Source organism: Notamacropus eugenii, chromosome 5, assembly GCF_028372415.1.
Source record: "Notamacropus eugenii isolate mMacEug1 chromosome 5, mMacEug1.pri_v2, whole genome shotgun sequence".
In the NCBI taxonomy this organism is placed as follows: domain Eukaryota; kingdom Metazoa; phylum Chordata; class Mammalia; order Diprotodontia; family Macropodidae; genus Notamacropus; species Notamacropus eugenii.
In genome coordinates, this window is record NC_092876.1 from 87726745 (window position 1) to 87747659 (window position 20915).

Sequence of the window (20915 nt, forward strand, 5' to 3'; positions counted from 1 at the left end):
CCTCAGATCTGGAGTATACTTCAAAATCATTAGTCACCCATGGACTTGCTCTTTGTCCATCTTCTTCCTACCTTGGGACTGAAATGAAATTTGTCCTGTGAATACAGGCCTAGGTACTTTGACTCTTTGCATTTGTCCTTTCACTTTTTAGATGGAGATTAGAAATGGCTATGACCTTGTGAACTGGAAAGGTCAGGTATATTAAATACCAGAGTCTGGAAGTTGGAATTCATATCAGAAGATACAAGGTGAGGTGTGAGGTCCTAAGCAACTTAATTGCCCTAGGCCAGCAGGAGCAGAGATTTGCGTCTCCTCCATTACTTATAACACACCTGGAAACTTACTACTATGATTGATAATGTAGAAACTTAGTTAAGACTGACGCCTCTCTCACCACAGGTAGTATGTGACCCCAGTTTGGGAGAGGAGGTTGGTGAGAGGAGGAATGTTTGTATTTCTGTTTTATCTGTTATCTACAAAGTGAATATCCTTTTTCAAAAGCAAGTCTATAACAATTGTTTATCAGTGGGTGCTAACTGCAGGATTGGGAGTAGAGATAGAACAGAATGAGGACTTGAGACAAACAGCATTACTGGAAGTCATCTCTAAAAGGGAGATATAGCTGACCACCCCTTAGAATCATGAAGGGCAAGTATAATTCATCTAATTGTGGGACAAAAAGGCCAAAGTATCACCATAATTTTATGAATCATAACCATTAGTTTGCATTTGTTTGTTTTTTCATGCCTAAACCATTCAATTCATGTACCACAATTTATTGCTATTCCCTAATTAGTGTGCATTTTCATTTTTGAAATTCTTTGCAACTACAAAAAAGTATTGCTATAAATAATTTGATAATGTGTAGAATACAGTATATTTTCTTATCTTTGCCTGTCTTATAGTATATGCCAAGCAATAAGATCTTTGGGCCGCCAGATATGGTGAGAAATATTCATTCATTTCTCATCATAATTCCAAATTGTTTTCCAGACTGGGAGACCACTTAAAACTGTACTCACAGTGTGTTAGTTTTCCTATTTCCTATTTCCACAGCACATCTAGAATTTTCTCATCTTTTATAATCACTATCAATTTGATTTGTTAGAGGTAAAATGTAAGAGGTGTTCTGATTAGGATTTTGCTTGTTTTTAAGTATAGAATTTTTGAAGATTTTTTTCAAAATCACCTAGATTTCTGCCCAGTATTTTGCCTCCTCTCCCATCTTGGAGCATTATCTCTTAGAACAAAAAAAATTTTTAAAGAAAAAGAGAAAAGGGTAGAAAGACAGACCTGTAGAAGCTCTCCCCAATAGCCCATAAACTACCTGTACAAAAAATGACTCTAAACAAATACTAGAATAGCAGAAGCCACAAAATGACAGAGCAAAAGAGATTTCCAGCTCAAGATAGTCTGGAAGGCTGACAGGAAAGGTCTACCACATCGGGTGTAGAGCAGAGCACATTTCAGCCTTGTCTGAGCAGCACTGGCAAGAACAGGACTGGAGCAGTATGCAGGGGCAGAATCCCTGGCAATAGCTGTGGTTCCCACATTCCTCATCCCACAAACTGCAAAGACAGTTTCAAAGGTCAGTGAGAAACCTCTCTCACCTGGATGAGAAGGGAATATGGTCTGACCCACAGGCAGCAGTCACTGCAGCAGCAGTGTCCATTTTTGGAGCCCTCGACCTAAAGTGAGTGACTGATTGGGGTGAGGAGGAGAGCTGGTGGTGGAGCTGTGGGAGGCTCTGGAGAGGGAATACTACCAGCAGATACTGAGCAGAATAGAGTGCTTGTGGTTGCTCACAGACAATAACACAGGCCAGGATAGGAGTAAACTCCTCTCCCTTGATTGTGCCACGTTGGAGGAACTGAGAACTTATAGGTCCCCAGAGTATACACTCCTTTTGATAAAGGACTCAAAAGTCAAATAACTGGCTGGGGAAATGCCCCAAAAAGGGGAAAAACTAAGACTATAGAAGATTACTTCCTTTGTGAACAGGTCTTTTCTTCCATCCTTTCAGATGAGGAAGAACAACACATACCATCGGAGGAAGTCAAGGCTTCTAAAAGTCAAGGCTTCTCCATCCAAAACCTCCAGAAAAATATACAGTGGTCTCAGGCCATGGAAGAGTTCAAAAAACATTTTGAAAATCAAGTAAGAGAGGTGGAGGAAAAACTGGGAAGAGAAATGGGAGTGATGCAAGAAAATCATGAAAAGCAAGTCAACAGCTTGCTAAAGGAGACTCAAAAAATGATGAAGAAAATAACACCTCTAAAAATAGACTAACACAAATGGCAAAAGAGCTTCAAAAAGCCAGTGAGGTTCTCCTCATTGAATGCTCATTTGAATGCTCCAAAAAGCAGAAATAGTTCAAAAGCTCACCGAAGAAAATAATTCTTTAAAAATTAGAATGGAACGAAAGGAAGCTAATGACTTTATGAGAAACCAAGAAATTACAAAACAAAAGCAAAAGAATGGAAAAATAGAAGACAATGTGACATGTCTCACTGAAAAAACAACTGACCTGGAAAATAGATCCAGGAGAGACAATTTAAAAATTATGGGACTACCTGAAAACCATGATCAAAAGTAGAGCCTAGACATCATTTTTCACGAAATTATCACGGACAACTGCCCTGATATTCTAGAATCAGAGGGTAAAATAAATATTAAAAGAATCTACTGATCACCTCCTGAAAGAGATCTGAAAAGAAAAACTCCTAGGAATATTGTAGACAAATTCCAGAGTTCCTAGGTCAAAGAGAAAATATTGCAAGCAGCTAGAAAGAAACAATTTGAGTATTGTGGAAATACTATCAGGATAATACAAGAAATAGCAGCTTCTACTATAAGGAGTCACAGGGCTTGGTATATGATATTCCAGAAGTCAAAGGAACTAGGATTACAACCAAGAATCACCTACCCAGCAATACTGATTATAATATTGTTCAGGGGAACAAATTGTCATTCAATGAAATAGAGGACTTTTAAGGATTCTTGATGAAAAGACCAGAGCTGAATAGAAAATTTGACTTTCAAACACAAGACTAAAGAGAAGCATGAAAAGGGAAACAGGAAAGAGAAATGATAAGGGACTTACTAAAGCTGAACTGTTTACATTCCTATATCGAAAGATAATATCTGCAACTCTTGAAACTTTTTTCAGTATTTGGGTAGTTGGAGAGGTTATGCACACACACACACACACACACACACATACATATATATAGTCAGAGGGCACAGAGTGAGTTGAATGGGAAGGGATGATATCTAAAAAAAATAAAATTAAGGGGTGTGAGAGGAATATATTGGTAGGAGAAAGGGAGAAATGGAATGGGACAAATTATCTCTCATGAAAGAGGCAAGAAAAAACTTTTACAATGGAGAGGGAAAGGGGGGACGTGAGAGTGAAAAAGTGAAGCTTACTCTCATCACATTTGGCTTAAGGAGAGAATAACATGCACACTCAATTTGGTATGAAAATCTATCTTACACTAGAGGAAAGTAGCGGAGAAGGGGATAAGTGGGGTGGGGGATGACAGAAGAGAGGGAAAATGGGAGAAGGGAGTAATTAGAAGTAAAAACTTTTGGGGAGAGACAAGGTCAAACAAGTGAAACAGAATAAATGGGTGGCAGAATAGGATGGAGGGAAATATAGTCTTACACAACATGACTATTATGGAAGTCTTTTGCAAAACTGTGCATGTATAGCTTATATTGAATTGCCTGCCTTCTCAATGGGGATAGGTGGGGAGGGAAGGAGGGAGAGAAGTTGGAACTCAAAGTTTTAGGAACAAATGCTGAGAATTGTTTTTGCATGCAACTGGGTAATAAGAAATACAGGTAATGGGGTATAGAAATCTATCTTGCCCTACAAGAAAAGAGACAAGATGGAGATAAGGGAAGGGTGGGGTGTGATAGAAAGGAGGACAGATTGGGGGAAGGGGTAATCAAAATGCATGGTATTTTGGGACTGGGAGAGGGGAGAGATGGGGAGAAAATTTGAAACCCAACATTTTATGGAAATGAATGTTGAAAACAAAAAATAAATAAATATTAAAATAAAGAGGAAAGAAAAAAGTCAAACTAATCAATGAATATATTGAAAATGTCTGAAGTTATATTCCTGGGGACTCCTACCCACCTCTTCTAAGGATTGGGCAGAGATATATTGTGTGTTTTCTTTGAACCACTGTAAATTTGAAATATTCATTTTGGCTTTTTTATGGTTATTTTTTTTTCCATTTCCATTGTCATTACACACACACACACACACACACACACATAAATATACATATACAAATATTCATATATACATCTGTGTATGTCTACATGTATAAAATATAGTGTTCAATACCAAACTTTATGTTATATCAATTCATAAACCCTTTCCATGATTCTCTGTATTCAGAATGATTGTCATTTTTATAGCACTACAATGTTAAGATTAGAATCTATGAGTAAAGAAAATTGAGGCAAAAAAAAATTTGAACAACAATCACTTTATTAGCCATGGCTAGCAGTTTGCTAATGAAATGGTGCAAGACCATCTCAGTTAGTACAAGGACCCTGAACTGAGTTTACAGAGAACTTTTATAGACATAGAGGAGAAACATCAGAATGGGGAACATAATCAATGAGGAACATTAATTCCAAATTAAAAGACATGATATTTATTCTCATAGGGGTTTACATTTCTGTTTGCTTAGGGTACTTGGGTATGGTCCACTGTCATCATAGAAGTCTATCTTGAGAAGAATAGGGAATTTTCATAAGAAAGGGGAACTTTGACAGGTAAGCAATATTCATTGGGGTTTCCATCCTCATGTGACTTATATTTGATCATGGAGTAACTATCACTTTAGTCTGCAGCATGACTCTTAATAGAAATAAAAATTTCACCTGGACAAAGACATTTAATAGAGGTGAGAATTTTGGTTAATAGGGAAGCTAGCTGTAGCCAATGCCCTGTCAACCTGCACAGAATCTCATACACACTTCTTAATCAACTATGATTCATAAGAGCTAAATTATATGTGTAATTAAAGAATATGATTAAAAATAAGTGACTGATCAATAACTGGTTAATATTTCACAATAATCCTTCATTACATTCATGCAACACAATTTGTTCAGCCATTCTGGTAATAATAGGTTCTACTTGCTTTTCAGTTTCTTGCTTCAATAAAAAGTGGTGTTATAACTATTTTTGTGCACAAGAAAACTTCCTTTGTAGTTTATGGCTTCTTCAAGACTTATGCCTTACAACAGACTCACTTGATCAAGAGGTAAGGATATTTTAGCCACTTCATTCCCATAATTTGAAATTACATTCTAGAATGGCTGTGTGCATACACAGTCCCACCACCCGTGATTTAGTGCAATGTGTCAAACTCCAATAGAAAGGCAGATCAATAAGCCATAAAGATGCATCTGTATGGATACACATTGACTTAAAAAACAAAATATTAACATTATCTGTCCTTTACTGTATTTTCATTTATTTTATTAAATATTTCCCAATCACATTTTAATCTGGCTACTTTACTGTGTCTGCATGTTCACAATACCTCCCATCAAAAATTAAATTTTGATTATTGCTATCTGTTGTCATCTATTCCAGCGGACTGGGTATAATGAAAAGCTCTGTGTTGTTTTGATTCTTATTTCTCTTGGTGGTGGTTCAAGGATTTTTTTTATGGTTCCTAACAGTTTACAACTTTTCTTTTGAACACTGTTTATTTCTATCCTTTCAACACTTAAACATTAGAAAATGGACCTCTTTTGGTTATGTATTTGTTAATTGCCTCTGAATTGGATCCTTGTCAGAGACATTTGATGCAAACGTTTTTCCCATTTTAACCCTTCTCTGTTGATATTAGTAATGCTAATTTTTCTTGTGTAAAATGTCTTTCATTTCATACAATCTATGTTTTAACTGTCAATCTCTCTTGTTTATTTAAGATCTGTAGCCCTGGACATGAATAAGAAAGGTACCTATTTGATTTCTTTCCTAATTTTCTAATGGTATGAACATTAGTCATTGAGACAGAATATTCCTTTTTACTTAAACAAGTATTTGTTGTTACCTGGTACTCTGAAATTCCCTTAGAGATTTTCCAACAATTCTAGCAAACTGGGCATCTTCTGAAAATAATTTATATTCTTGCTTAATGAAATCTGTGAGATTAAGATCAACTATTTCTGTTTGTCTATTGTCTGGTCACTAAATATCATTTTATTTATTTTTTGACCAGTGATATAAAGTTTTGATGATTAGTGTATTACAATATGTGCCTCCAATATTCAAAATTTGAAAAATCATTTCTGAAAGAACAAGTTCTTGAAATTGCTGTACAATCAGGTTCACTGAGAATTATCATTTATTCAGGTCATTCAGCACATCTTGCTTGGTGATTTGTAACCATGCCTGAGGAATCTGACCCATTCCCTTGAATCTGAGATTATAACGTTCTTCTAATTGTGACCTGAAACGACATACAAACCATTTCCAGTATGGCTGGGCAGATGTGTCTGGAGTGATTTTCCATCTGGCATATTCACCACCTGCCTGAAAATGAGACTTATATGGGAACAGCACACCAAAATTCAGAAAAAGCAGACGACTTCCTATGTAGCTGGTACAGAAAACAATTGAAAACTCATCATTCTTGAGCCACCTCATACCTGTGACAGCCTGAGAACGATGAAAAGGAACGCTGTGCTCCTCAGAATGACCTGTGACTGCATTTGTACAAATTGCTTTGCAAAAGGGACATTGCTTCCAGCAGCCACTGAAGTGATCAGAGAGCATGGCCTGAATCTCCGGTACAACTTTCTTTATACATGTAATTTCACAGGACTCTCCTACCTCTTGAATTTTGGTATCCAGGTGTTCACTCATGGCTTGCTTGAGGAATTCTATGTCTGTTATCTCCTGGTGTTCAATGCTTATTAAGTCTCCTCTTGGAAGGGTCAAATGACGCCCAAGGTGATTACACAATGAGTCTAGCCATACAGATGCAGAATTGTTTTGATCCTTAGCAACCAGAGTTGATTTCTGAATAGCAAGAAGGATGACTTTCTTAAAAAAATCTAAGCTATTACTTAAAAAATTCTTCAATTTCTCATTTTCTTTACTTACATATGTTTCAATCTCTTTCTTGATGTAGTGCTTAAAATGTAATTCTGGTGTATGTATGTATTGCCAATAATTCTCAAAGTTTTCTTCCTTAGCCAGAGAGATGAGAATATGTTTCTCCAGATTGGAACGGTTTCCTTTGAAGGCAGGGCAGTTAGCCCTTATCTCCCCAGCTAGGTCAAGGGCTATCTTTTTCTGGATGGTTACAAGTAGGGAAGTAGTGAGCTTGCCCCACAGGAAGTCAGCAAATGCTGTGATAGAAGTTGCACCTTGGCAGGAAATCTTAAAACTCATAAAGAATTCCTCTCTTTTGTTTTGTAGATATGTGACAGGATCATGTGCTCTCTTGAATGCTGTGTGCATATCCCTAAAAGTAGCAACTGCTCTATGGCATAAATATAAGGACAAATCTACTTTATATTCATTTGTAAATGTGTACTGTGCCTCATCAGATGCAGAATCAGTTTTCTTGTCAGTTAGATGCAGTATTTCATGGAAGTAATTTGTATTATAATCCATTCCCGTTCTCAACTTAGAGTCAATATTTTTGGCGACCAAGGAAGAAATGTTTTCAGTAGTTTGTATTATGGTCTTTCTATCACTCTCTGCTATGGAGGGTTTGAAAATTCCTAGTTTTGCCTTCATTATGACATGTTTCTCATAATTAATGGAAAACTTTTTTCTTTTGGAATGATCTTTGAGTTTGCTTACCACATTGTGGTCTTGTTTAAAGTAGTCCAAAAAGACATTTTCCAAATCGACATCAATATTGGGGTCTTCAGAAGGAGGGGAAGTTGAGGATACTTCACAGACCCACTTTGACCAAAGTTGACTGAATGTCTCTCTCAGCTGCTCCTCACTGAATTCTTTAACCTTGAGGGACAGAGCCATATCTCTGCTTCTTTTCAACAGCTCTTTTTCATACTCTGACTTTTTTTTATCCAGTTTATCTTGACCTTTCCTGGAACTAAGGAAATCACTGGACTTTCTAATGACTTCTGAAACAAGTGCCTCTTTAAGATTTCTCAGTTTGTTCTCAAAGTTTCCCTTCCACTGAATAAAGATTTCATTCTCTTGATCTTCATCAAAATATCTTTCAAGATCTTGTTTGATGGATTCATATTTTTCTATAATGTTAGCCTCAATAGAACTTCTTTGCAGATCCTTAATTTCCCCATTGTGAATCTGATTGGTCAGTTGGTTCTGCAAACCCAATACATGACTTCTTAGATTCCAGGTCCAGTTATTATACATTGTCTCAAGCTTGATCATTGCCATGATCTCCCGGGTATTCCTAAAGCTGAAGACGAAATTTTCATTCACCAAGGCTTTCCACAAATCGTGGATCCGGACTTTCACCTCAGACACCTTCAGGATGCTGCCTTTGGATTCTTTTTTGGCAGCCAAGAGAATTCTGCTTTTTAGTTCCTGGATGTTGTGGCTATAACTAGGATTAGGAGGGGCCATTGGAGGATCACCATCCCATAGATGAGCAAAGTAATGGACATGGGTGTTGACATCAAACCGAATGACATCACTGAAGCGAGTAATACCAGAGTACTGTTCCTGTTCTGCAGCTATGGCTGCCATTTCATCCAGTCTCTGCTGTAGTCGCCTTCTTCCTTCCATGTTTTGATCTTTGGCAGTGATTTCTCCTACATTCTGATGGACAAAGAGACAGCTGGGGTAAATGTTCACTTGCTTCATTCTCAAAAAGGCCTGGACAGCAATTTGCAAGATATCTTGCATTTCTGAAGGATTCTCCCCAAATATATTGATCAAGGTCAGGTTTCCAAGTCCAATAACAAAAGTGGCCAACTCATTGTCCCGATTTTGTGATTTACCAGTGAATTCTGGGGCCCTCAGTCCTTCTGTGTCAACCACGAGGACAAAGCCAAAGCCCAGCTCTTCCCAGAGTTTCTCCTCCACTTTTAGCAACTGCATGTAAGCTCCTCGTGTACAACGCCCTGCACTGACATTAAATTGCAGGCCAAACATAGCATTCAGCAGAGTAGACTTCCCTGTGCTTTGGAGGCCAAGAACAGAGAGAACAAAGAGCTTTTGGTCTCCAATTTTCTCAATCAATCTGTCAAAAACAGCTGCCACCCACTTCAGAGGTACGTAGGAAGCATCCCCATCCATCAGCTCAAGGGGATATCCAGAGATCATCAGGTCAGCAGCAATTCGAGGAAGGGACAAGAACACAGTGTCCATTTCAGATGAAGTTTCTTCCAAAGCTTCATAGATCTGGCCAACCTCTCTCAGGACATGTTCAATACCCAAAGAGGAATCCCTGATCTCCTTGGAGACAGCTTCTAGTTCCAATTGGTGGCATTTCAAGGAGGCGTTCTTGGATCCCTTTTGATTTTCTGCCAGCACCAGGGACCACAACTGGCTGTACCTCTTCTGGAGTTTTTCCAGGTGACCTCTGGTCAGGTTGTCCATGAATGTACTTAGCCACTGTAGGAAGTACAGCTCAGTGCTATTGTCTTTCTCTGAGTGAGACTGGAGGATTTCAAGCACAGATCTCATCAAGTCATTCAGAGGAAATGCCCTCTGTAGCTGTGTTTGTCTAATTATTTGCTTTTCTGTCTCAATCTCACTCTTGTGCTGTTCAAGGCTGAGGTTCCCCTTCTCTCTCAGGTGACAAAGCTCCCTGTCCTTCTTACACCACTAGTGCCAAAGCTCTCCTTGAAGGGGGAGTAATCTCTCCTTCATTTCAGACAATTTCATCTCTTCCATGATGGCCAGCAAAGCCTGTGCCTTTCCCTTAGCCTCCTGACACTCCTTCCTATCCACATCTACAAGAAAGCCATGGTGCCGAGCAACTTCAGCACACTGTTCCAGACTGAGAAAGGGACCTGAAGACTTCAGCAAGCGATTGAGGACACTTGTGAGTTCATCCCTTAATTCAGCCTCATTTCTATTCCTAATCCCAATCCTCACTTTCTGGCCAGAATCAATGCCTAAACTCTTCTCTTTGTCATCAAACAAATAAACGAAAGGTTTTGTTGACTTCCATAGATCCCGGACCATTTGAACGGTCCTCTCACTTTTATCAGAAGCAGACACAAGGACCACTGTGACTGAAGCAATTTCCTGCAGAAATCTGAGTTGTTTCTCATAATCTTTGGCATCTCCACGGAGATTGGTGAAGGCAATACACCTTTCAAATCTATCCTCATTTCTCCCCCCTGGACAGAACCAGGAGATCTCTACCATACCTCCCATTAAGAGGCAGGATTTGCTGCTGCCTCGGCAGTGATGGTGGAAAAAAGCATCATGTTTGTGCTTACTCAACAGAGAGTTCAAGATCTGAGATTTGGAAGAAAAAGCAGAATTTACAACTCTTATAAAGGACACAATGGGTATGGGTGCCTGGGAGATGAGTTGGTTATTAAAATTAAGGACTATGTCTTCTCCTGATGATTTCTCCACCTCTCTCCAGCTTCTCTTGATTTGGCTGAGAGACCATAGAGGGAATTCTATTACAGAAGTACAAGGATTTGGTACCACAAGGGGGAGAGCAAATTGACAAATAGAAAGTTTGTTTGAAATGTATTGTCTCATGAAATCATCAGCACAGTGAAAAATCATCATCTGAGTGTCCATTGGGTGGATGTGGGGTGGGCCTGTGGACAAGAGGAGAGAGGGTGTGATCTTGTCATCAAATAAATCATCATAAGGATCTGAAGTGTCATCCTCAAGATCTGCTAGAGCCAGTGCCTCACTGCCCACTGTGTCTCCATCATCTTTACAGACCAAGTATCTCAGTCGGTAATCCAGCATCAACAACTTCTGTAGGAAATAAAATGGCAATTGTTTTTCTGTGTCTGGCTGACTGTCATGCACAGAGGCCTTGTGAATCAGATGGAAATCGTCTCGGCACATCCTCCTTGGATAGTAATGTTCCAGACCAAGTCTCTTGGCTAGCTCTAGAAACTGGGAATTTTTTATCACTTCCTCATGAATGATGGTACTTGGTTCTGCTTCAGAGTTCTTTTTCTTTCTCTGAGAAACACAGTCAAGTTCTTTCTTTACCTGGTCCATCTGTATACAGTTCACTGTAGCTTCGTAGTCTCCACTGATAAGGAAATTCAGGTCTTTCTCCAGAGTTTCCCAATCATGACTGGCCCTTGGTTTCAAGAGCACATGAAGTACTTCTTTGGACCATGACTGTCCCATGTGAGATTTCATCAGCTTCAAACGTTGCATCTTTTCTTCTGCAAACACAGTCATAGGTCCAGGAGTTACTGTGAGCCCTGTGAACAATAGGAATGCTTGAGCCCTATAGTCATGCTCCTTATTAAGGGACTGGTATTTTTCATGGGCTTCCTTCATTTCACATAACAGGAAATTTAATTCTTCACATCCAAGGAGATAGTGGAAGGTTTGATCTTCCTCCATGTACCCTGCAGCAGCTGCAATGGAAAGTAGCAGTAGGTGTGTGCCTGACTCCTCTGTCTGTTTCAGGGCCTTTAGAAAGGAGCTGAGAGACAAACTGATCTTGTAAGTAGCCTTTCTTTGAGCTTCTTCCATCGGTCCTATGGTCTTTGAGTTGTGATTTATTTCAAGAAGATTATACTTTTCCTTTTCTAAAAGATGAATGAAGTCAGCAAACTCTGTGACATGGATATCTTGCTGCTCCATTGCTGAGTGGAAAACCCACTGCATGATTTGTTTACTCTGTGGGAAGTCTTCCACTTGATAGACATGAGGATATAGAAGGCTATGCAACTGGGATTTAATGACTTTGCTTTCATAAACTGGGAAGTCCTTGCAAAAATTGACAATGCCCACCAAGAACTGCTGCAGAGCTAAGTCTTTGAGACAGATATTAATCCAGGTGTTAGAGTTTGTAGTTTTCTCCCTCAGTTTTTGTTTGAAGTCCAGCAGTTTCATCAGTTTCTCCTCAGGCTCAGTGATTTCCCAGGATTTCACTTCTTCTACAAAGCATCTGGCATCCTCCACTGCACTCAATAACACCTCTCCATCCTGGATCCTTGCACATCGGCCAGTCAGAACTGTGTAAATATCGGTGAGGCAGCGACTCACTTGAAGAGGATCCTGAAAATCTTCTCTGTGGTTATACAGAATTATGTCCCAGACAGGCACTAGTTGATAACCTCGGTCAATCACACACCAGGTGTGATTACTGGCCACAAGACCAGCTTTCCACTGTGGAAGAGAATCCACCTCTGGGGGGCCTCCTGTTTGGTATACAGACATTTGGAATCTTGCTAGCAAATTAGTGGAGCTTGTATTGTGGGAAGTCATTTGGGACTGAGACTTCGATGCATTTACTGTGGCTGCAGCTGTCACCCCAAATCCACTGTAGTTGCCTCCAATGTACATATCGAGTGCCTCTGAGGCTTGGTTCTTCACATCTTGCAGCTCCTCTGCTTTGAAGCCCTCAGCTACAGCTTTCCACCAGAACACTCCTCCCAAATGCAGTGGGCCCTGGTTCACATGAGAACCAAACCTTTGGAAAAATGCCTCACATCTATGCTTCAGATGGGTTTCTGTATCCTTGGAGTGACTCAGAAGTTCCTCTAGCTTTTTTAACTCTTGAAGAGCTGACCTGGACAGATGGAGCTGGTCTTGTGAAAAGTGGCAGGAGGCCAGTGGGATATAGCAGAACTTGGTGGTACAGCTGTAGGTGTGTTCAGAGCGTGACTTATGGACCTCTCTAGAGTCAGAAGATCTGGTGTCATTAGTGCTGGCCTCCAGGTTAAATCCCCAACCTCCACCCTTAGCCAAGAAGCTCACAGTGAAACCCAGTCTCTCCATGCTTTCAGTAAACATGGACTCTTCATGGGAAGATAGAAACTCCTTTGTTTCCATCCTTGTTCCCTGTGCTGGGCTGAGCAGAAAAAAGTCCTCTGGGAGGCTGAGTAATTCTTCTCTCTTTCCTAAAAGATCCTCAGGATGGTTAGTTTGATAAATGCCCTGCAGGGCCAGGCCACCTGACACCCTTTTGAGGAGCTCCCTGTCAGGAATATTCTCCCTATGGGAGAGTGTACCCTCCATGAGACCGAGGTGTTTGTTCATGTTTTCTATGACCTCCATTAGGGGTTTCTCAGGGAGTGGCCAGTAGTTAGGTGGGATCTCCATGGCCTGCCTCAGTTCCTCTTCTTTCTCCCTAACAATCACCTCCTGGCGGCTTTTGCCTGCTACCTGCATCTCCCTCAGCTCCCTCAAAAGTAACTGTGCCCACTCTTGTCTCTCCTTCACTGTCACCCAGGGTTTCTCTTGCATTTTCTCTGAGGTCTGGCCACTTGATAGCTGAAGTAGTTTCTCCAATGCCCTTTTCTCCCAAGGATGATTTGCCTGGGATTTTAGTTTCAGGATTTCCCTCTGTTGTAGGTGTTGTAAAGCTTGGAAAGAAGTCACACCCAGGTCTTCCTGCAGTCTAGGTGCCCAATACTGGGCATCCAGGCCCAATTCTCTCAGCTTCTCCTCCAGCTCTCTTCTTCTTGGGTCTCCATGGGATAGTTCAACACCATTACTCCCTGGGGTAGACATGGCTGAAGGAGAGAAAAAAACCTTCTTTAATTTTGGGAAAAATTATGCACAGAAAGTATGTGATGAGGGTGTAAACTGTAGAAGGAGCTCCACTGGAAATATTCGCTCTCCTCTCCTGTCCCAGCACCATTATTGTATGTTGATGATATATGTGGAATCATAAAGGCCTCCTTATTTGGGTTTGTGGCATTTGGAGTCTAGCAAGACCAAAGCTATGTGGAGGATAGAGGTGAGGACAAGAATGTGAAATGGTTTAAATAACTCAGGTGATTCACTCCCCTCTCCCCATCAAGTATAGCAAACACCCTTCAGTTCAGTGAGGTAAAAATCTCTCCTACTTCTGGTAGCCTTCAGTGTCTTTTCCCTAAAATAGGTTCATCTTAAGCCAATTTGGAAATTTTCTATTCAGACCTAAGTATAAAAATATATACTCCTTACCCTGGATTTTAAGGCCTTATATGATCCGCACCCAGCCTACCTTTCCTACATTATTTGACATTGCTACCCTTCCATCATTCTACATTCCACCTGAATTGTTTACAGGTTTCTCCCTGAAGTCATGTAACTCAATGTACCTAAATGCAATGATCCACTTACTTGTCTCTGACTGTTGAATTCCTTACTTTAGAGCTTAAGTTAGTTGCTGTCCTCAGGGAAACCTTGATTATCTCATTTGAAGTGATTTTTCCTCATAGAAATTTCTTATAACACTTTTGCTAGTCTTCTCCTTTCCTCCAACATACCATGCCTCATATTATTTGTTGTATTATCCTCAACTGAATATAAGCTCTGTGAGGTGAAAGACTATGTCATTTTTGTCATTTTCTCCCCAGTGCTGTGCATAAGGACTTATATACAGCAGCTACTTAATAAGTATTTATTTAGCTGAATGTAATTTACTCTAAGGTCCATCTCATTGCTATCCACCTTGGCCTACTTATAGGAAAGAATGTCTTCTCATCCAGTTTTCCAAGCTCTCCCAATATCTAATTTCTATTCAATCAACCATCTCCTTGCACTACTGCCAAAATATCATTCTTATCTTTTTCCTGTTATGCTGGTTCTTTAAAACTAGTCAGACCCATATTCAGATAAAATTACCCCTTACAAGACCAATTCCAATTCAACTTTAGGGTCATTACACTTTGCCCCCTTCACAATCATTATGTTTTAATACACTTCCACATTAGTCATGTTACAAAAGACGAATAAGAAAAAAGGGAAAAAGCATGAGAAAGAAAAAAAATCAAGAAAATAGCACACTTTAATGTGCATTCAAACTCTATAGTTCTTTCTATGGATATGGATAGCATTTTCTACCATGAGTCTTTGGGAATTGTCTTACACCATTACATTGCTGAGAGAACTAAGTCTATCAACGCTGATCATCACAGAGTGTTACTGTTACTGTGTACAATGTTCTCCCTGTTCTATTCAATTCACTCAGCATCAGTTCATATAAGTCTTTCCAGGTTTTTCTGAAATTCACCCAATGGAATCCTAATAAAGCTGCCCCCAGCTCCAATATTCTAACTTCTTTATGGGGCCCACTGAACAGCGGACATGTCCTGATTTCACCACACAATCTATCTTTAATAGACCCCCAGACTCAATAGAGCCACTGCTCCTAGCTAGCCACTGCTCCCAGATTCAATTCACATATTTCAACAAGTGTATCCTTGTATTCAACCACAGTCACATCGTCCATTTAGCACATGACAGAACCACAATACCTAACTATTCATCTTGACCACACAAGACCACAACAGCTAGCCAATCAGAAATAAGCACAACTAGGATGTTTGACCACCAAACCATAGAGAGGACCCCCTCTCCCTTTGCCTAATCTTTTAACAAATACCTCCTGCCTTTTTAATATTCATGATTTTTTGTGTAATCACCATCATTACAACATAAAATTGCCTGTCTTATCTAATTAATTTGCTGATTGGAACTCACTGGGCTTCATGAGAGGTGTCAATCTCAATAAATACCTTCCTTGAATGAGAGGTGTTCTGACTGAGTTCTTTGAGATTGTTCTGCGACAACACATATGAAACCACAGCATACCTGCTCATCATGAAACAATAGTATTCCATTGCGTTCATATACTTTTTCCTGACTTCTTCAGCCATTCCCCAATTGATGAGTATCCCTTCAATTTCCAATTCTTTGCCATCACTAAAAGAACTGCTATAAATATTTTTGTACATGTGGTACTTTTCCCTTTTCTATGATTTCTTTGGAATACAGACCAATAGTTGTATTGCTGGATCAGAGATATAAATAGTTGTACAGTCCTTAAGGCACAGTTCCAAATTGCTCTACAGAATGGTTGGATCAGTTTACCTCCATCAGCAATGCATTAGTGTTTCCCACACCTTCTCCCACATTTATCATTTTCCTGTTTTGTCATGTTATCCAATCTGATAGGCATGATGTGACATCACAGGGTTGTTTTACCTTGCATTTCTCTAATCAATAGTGCCAACCTTTTTTAACCAAAACTCATTTCTTCTAAAGATATCATTTTTTTTTCATCATTAGTAACAGACTGGGCAGAAATATTATGTCCTCTGGAAGGAACCTAGATTCCATGTTGCAAGGAAATAAATGGTATGGGAGAGGAATAGGTCTCATATGAAGGGAAGTTTGCTAGCAATAGAATATGATTCTTGATTGCACATGGCAAGGCGAGAACCAAGCAGGAAAATACATGAAGAAGCAGGAGGTTAATGGGAATAAGGAGTGATTGCATTGGAAGGGATATTTTACTTTGGCAGCTTTGAATTCTGAATACATTTTTGCATAATGAAGAGAAGGTTTGCATGCTATAGGAGAATAGATTTCCTTATCATTTCCCATAGCAAAAAGAGGTGTCCTCTTGGCCTCAGAAAGAAAACTGATTTTATTTTCTCCTTGGGTGAAAGAGTTGAAAATTAGGGGATGAAGCTGTAGATCTGGGCAGATCCAGTTAGTTGGTGGGAAATGAAGTCTGAGTGATTGATCACTCCTTCTATTCTCTTCTGGGAGGCCAGTAGCCTGGAAGTCAGAGGTCTGATGTCTTGACTTGCATTAGTTATGGGGTGACTGGTTTAGATATACAACCACATAACCGTGGACAGCTCTGCCTGAATGCCCCAGGTAGGATATTCAATTAATTACTACTTTTAAAAAAAGAAGTATCAACAGGAGATGAAGATGCTGAAATTTTGTTTGTTTTGAGAGAACAAGAGATTTCAAAGAAAGGAAGTGTTACAAAGAGGGGAAACTAATGAGAAATATAGCTGATAGAATAGGTAGTATCAAGAGGTCAATCTAAAAGGGACATATAACTCACATGAGAGTCAATATTTTAAGAAGGGAGGAGAAGGAGGTGGAGATGACAAGTGAATCCATGCCTTCCCTTCAATATACCAAGTATCCATCAAGAGACAGAAAACACACTACTACTTTAGACATCTCATTCCATCTTTAAATAGCCACAATGGTTAGGAAATTATTTCTTGCAATTTGCCTCCCTCTAATATCAGCAAGGTGCCCCTAGGTGGCCTGGATTCAAGACTCTTCCTGAATTCATAACTAACTTCAGATACTTACTAGCTGTGTGACCCTGGGCAAGTCACTTAATTTTGTTTTCTTCATTTTCCTCATCTATGAAAGGAGTTATAGAAGGAAATGGCAGACCACTCCAGTATCTTAGCCAGAAAAAACCTAAATGGGGTCCCAAAATATCAGCCATAGCTGAAAAATGACTGAACAAAATATTAATATATCGATCATTCTTCTTCTTTAAGAGAAGAATGTTCAGAGAAAAACCCAGAGAACCAATACTGAATAACACAAGTGGGAAAAGAATATGAAGAAGAAGAGTGATAATGTCATATATGATAAAGATGTTAGAGAGTTTGAGGAATATGAAGAGGTCTTTCAATTTATGACTTCTGTAATCACTAGTGATTTATTTGGTGGGACCATTCTCCACATTATTCAGGAACCTGAAGGAGGAATAGAATAGTAAACAATTAAATACAGATAGAAAGGAGAGATTGCTATTTATGGAAGCTTGGCAGAGAAAGGTAGAAGATTAACAGGCTACCAGTTTCAGGGGAAATAAGGGCCATTGAAAGTTTACCGTATGGAGGTGGAGGCAAGATGGAGCAATTACAGGGAACTCCAGTTGAACTCTCCCAACATTACCCCCCAAAACAACTTTAATGTAGTGCATCAAATCAGGTTCTAGGGTGTTATAACTGATAATAGATCAGGATGAGATATTTTTCCAGCTCAGGACAACTTAAGAGCTCAAGAGGAAAGGTCTATACCACTGACATGGAGACTAGAACAGATCACAGTATGGAGTATTAAACAACTAATCAGAAAGAAATTATAGGAGACACATGAGCAGGAACTGAGAATAGGACTGGGTATGCTTGAGTGTGCTTGGCAACTCCATTGATCACTATCCAATTCTGGGTCACAGTTCCAGGATGGAGAGGATTGCTTGCAGTCATGATGGAAAAGTTCTAGGGCACAAAGAGAGCAGGGGCACTAATTCATGGTAGATCTTCTAGGACTGAGAAAGGCATCTTAGTCACTGTGGTGGTGAAGGGTCAAGGACCTTCCCTATGTAAGGACCAGAACACAGACCAGGACATCAGTGACCACATTTCTCCATAAGTCACTCACCTTGGAAGCACCAAAAACTGAAAGACCCTCAGAACCATCTGTGAAAATTGCAGGACAAAAAAGCCTGAAGCTTGGGGTGGTGACCACCACCTCCCCCCAGAGATGTGCAGAACCCAATTCCATCACAAATTTAAAAGTCAAGAAATACGGTGGAAAATTGAGCAGAAAACGACAACAAAATCTTTACTATAAAGTGATACTATGTTGATAGGAACATGTAAGACACAAACTCAAAAGAAATGACATGGAAGCATCTACAAGCAAAGCCACAAAAGAAAAATGCAGACCGGACGTAAGCCCAACAAGAATTACTAGAAGAAATAGAGAAAGCAATAAAAAAAGCAAAAAATTATTTTACACATCAAATCAGTTGAATAGAAGAAAATTTGGGCAAGGAAATGAGAGCAACAAAAGAAAATTATGAAAAGAGAAATAACAGGTGGTAAAAAAAAAAAAAGAGGACACAAAAAACACTGAAGAAAAAAACTGAAAAGCAGAATTGGCCAGATGTAAAAAGAAGAATAAAAGCTTACTGAAAAAAATGGCTCCTGGAGGCAGAGCCAAGATGGTAGAGTAAAACCAGGGACTTGCTTGAGTTCTCCCCAAACTCTTCCAAATATCTGTTAAAAATGTCTCTGAACAAATTCTAGAGCTACAGAACCCACAAAATGACAGAGTGGAACAAGTCTCCAATCAAATACAACTTGGAGGGTCAACAGGAAGGATATATCACACTGGGCTGGGAGCAGAGCATAATTGGATGTGGTCAGTTCTAGAATAGACAAGGCTAGACCAGGTCTCAAGGGACTGAAGGACGTGCAGCTGTGGCAGTTTCCAGACTTCTCAACCCATAGCATAGAATGTCAGTGGGGAAACACTATGGGACATGGGTTACAAAGGAGCGCTTGGACATTCCAGCTGGAGTCAGCGCAACCTGGAGTGGGGGAGAGGGTGGCTGTGACAGCAGCAACAACAGCACCAGCATCAGTGTCTGCTTCTAGAACTCTTGGCCCACAGATGGTAGGAGATTGAGCAGCTGATACAAACCCCTGAACCCTGGGACAGTACAGTCTCCCACTCCCACTCCCCCTGGAAGCACAGTCTTACCTTGACAAAGAGATAGAAAGTCAAGCATTTGACAGAGAAGATGAACATACAATGTAAAAAAAAAAAAAAAAAACAGAATATTGAATCTTACTTTGGTGACAAAGAAGATCAAAATATATAACTAGAAAACAACAAAATCAAAGCTCCTACATGAAAAAACTCCAATAAAAATATGAATTGGTTGCAGGCCATGAAAGAGCTCAAAAAGGATTTTGAAGATCAAATTACAAAAGTACAGGAAAAATTGGGAAGAGAAACGAGTGTGATGCAAGAAAATAATGAAAATCTATTCAACAACTTGCTAAAGGAGACCCCAAAAAATACTGAAGAAAATAACTCCGTACAAAATAGACTAATCCAAATTACAAAAGAAGTCCAAAAAGTCAATGAGAAGAACGCCTTAAAAGTTAGAATTGGTCAAATGGAAAAGGAAGTCCAAAGGCTCACTGAAAAAATAACTCAAAAATTAGAATAGAGCAAATGGAAGCTAATGACTTTAAGAGAAATCAAGAAATCATAAAACAGAACCAAAAGAATGAAAAAAAATAGAAGACAATGTGAAGTCTGTCAGTAGAAAGACAACTGACCTGGAAAATTGATCCAGGAGAGATAATTTAAAAATTATTGGTCTACCTGAAAACCGTGATCAAAAAAAACAACAACAAAACCCAGACATCACTTTCAAGATATTATCAAAGAAAACTACCTTGATATTCTGGAACCAGAGGGTAAAATAAAAATTGAAAGAATCCACTAATAACCTCTTGAAAGAGATCCCAAAAGAAAACTTCCTAGGAATATCATAGCCAAAGTCCAAAGTTCCCATCTGAAGGAGAAAATATTGCAAAGCAGGCAGAAAGAAACAATTCAAGTATTGTGGAAATACAATCAGGATAACACAAGATCTAGCAGATTCTACATTAAGGGTTCAGAGGGCTTGGAATATGATATTCCAGAGGTCAAAAGGAGCTAGGATTAAAACCAAGAATCACTACTCAGCAAAATTGAGTGTAATTCTTCAGGGAAAAAAAAAATTCTTCAAGCATTCTTGATGAAAAACCCAGAGCTCAATAGAAAAATTAACTTTCAAATGTGAGAATCAAGAGAAGCATGAACACATAAACAGGAAAAAAAAAATCATGAGACTCACTAAAGTTGAACTGCTTACCTTCCTGCATGAAAAAATGATATTTGTAACTCATGAGACCTTTCTCAGTATTAGGGCAGTTGGAGGAAATAGATAGACAGGAGGAGAGACGGACAGACAGAAAGACAGACAGACAGATAGACAGACAGACAGACAGACAGACAGACAGACAGACAGACAGACAGACAGACAGACAGACAGATAGATAGATAGATAGATAGATAGATAGATAGATAGATAGATAGATAGATAGATAGGTAGATAAATTTATATAGAAGGCACAGGATGAATTGAATATGAAGG

General features: G+C 39.3%; 1 protein-coding gene across 1 annotated transcript in view; it reads right to left on the reverse strand.

The window, feature by feature from the left end:
* Nucleotides 1–4485: 4485 nt before the first annotated feature.
* LOC140504779 (interferon-induced very large GTPase 1-like) overlaps nt 4486–20915 on the reverse strand; it is a 32967-nt gene continuing 16537 nt past the window's right edge. The window contains exon 2 of the mRNA XM_072610108.1: nt 4486–13671. Within this exon, the coding sequence (XP_072466209.1) occupies nt 9818–13669 (3852 nt within the window). The 5' untranslated portion in view covers nt 13670–13671 and the 3' untranslated portion in view covers nt 4486–9817. The remainder of the gene's footprint in view (nt 13672–20915) is intronic.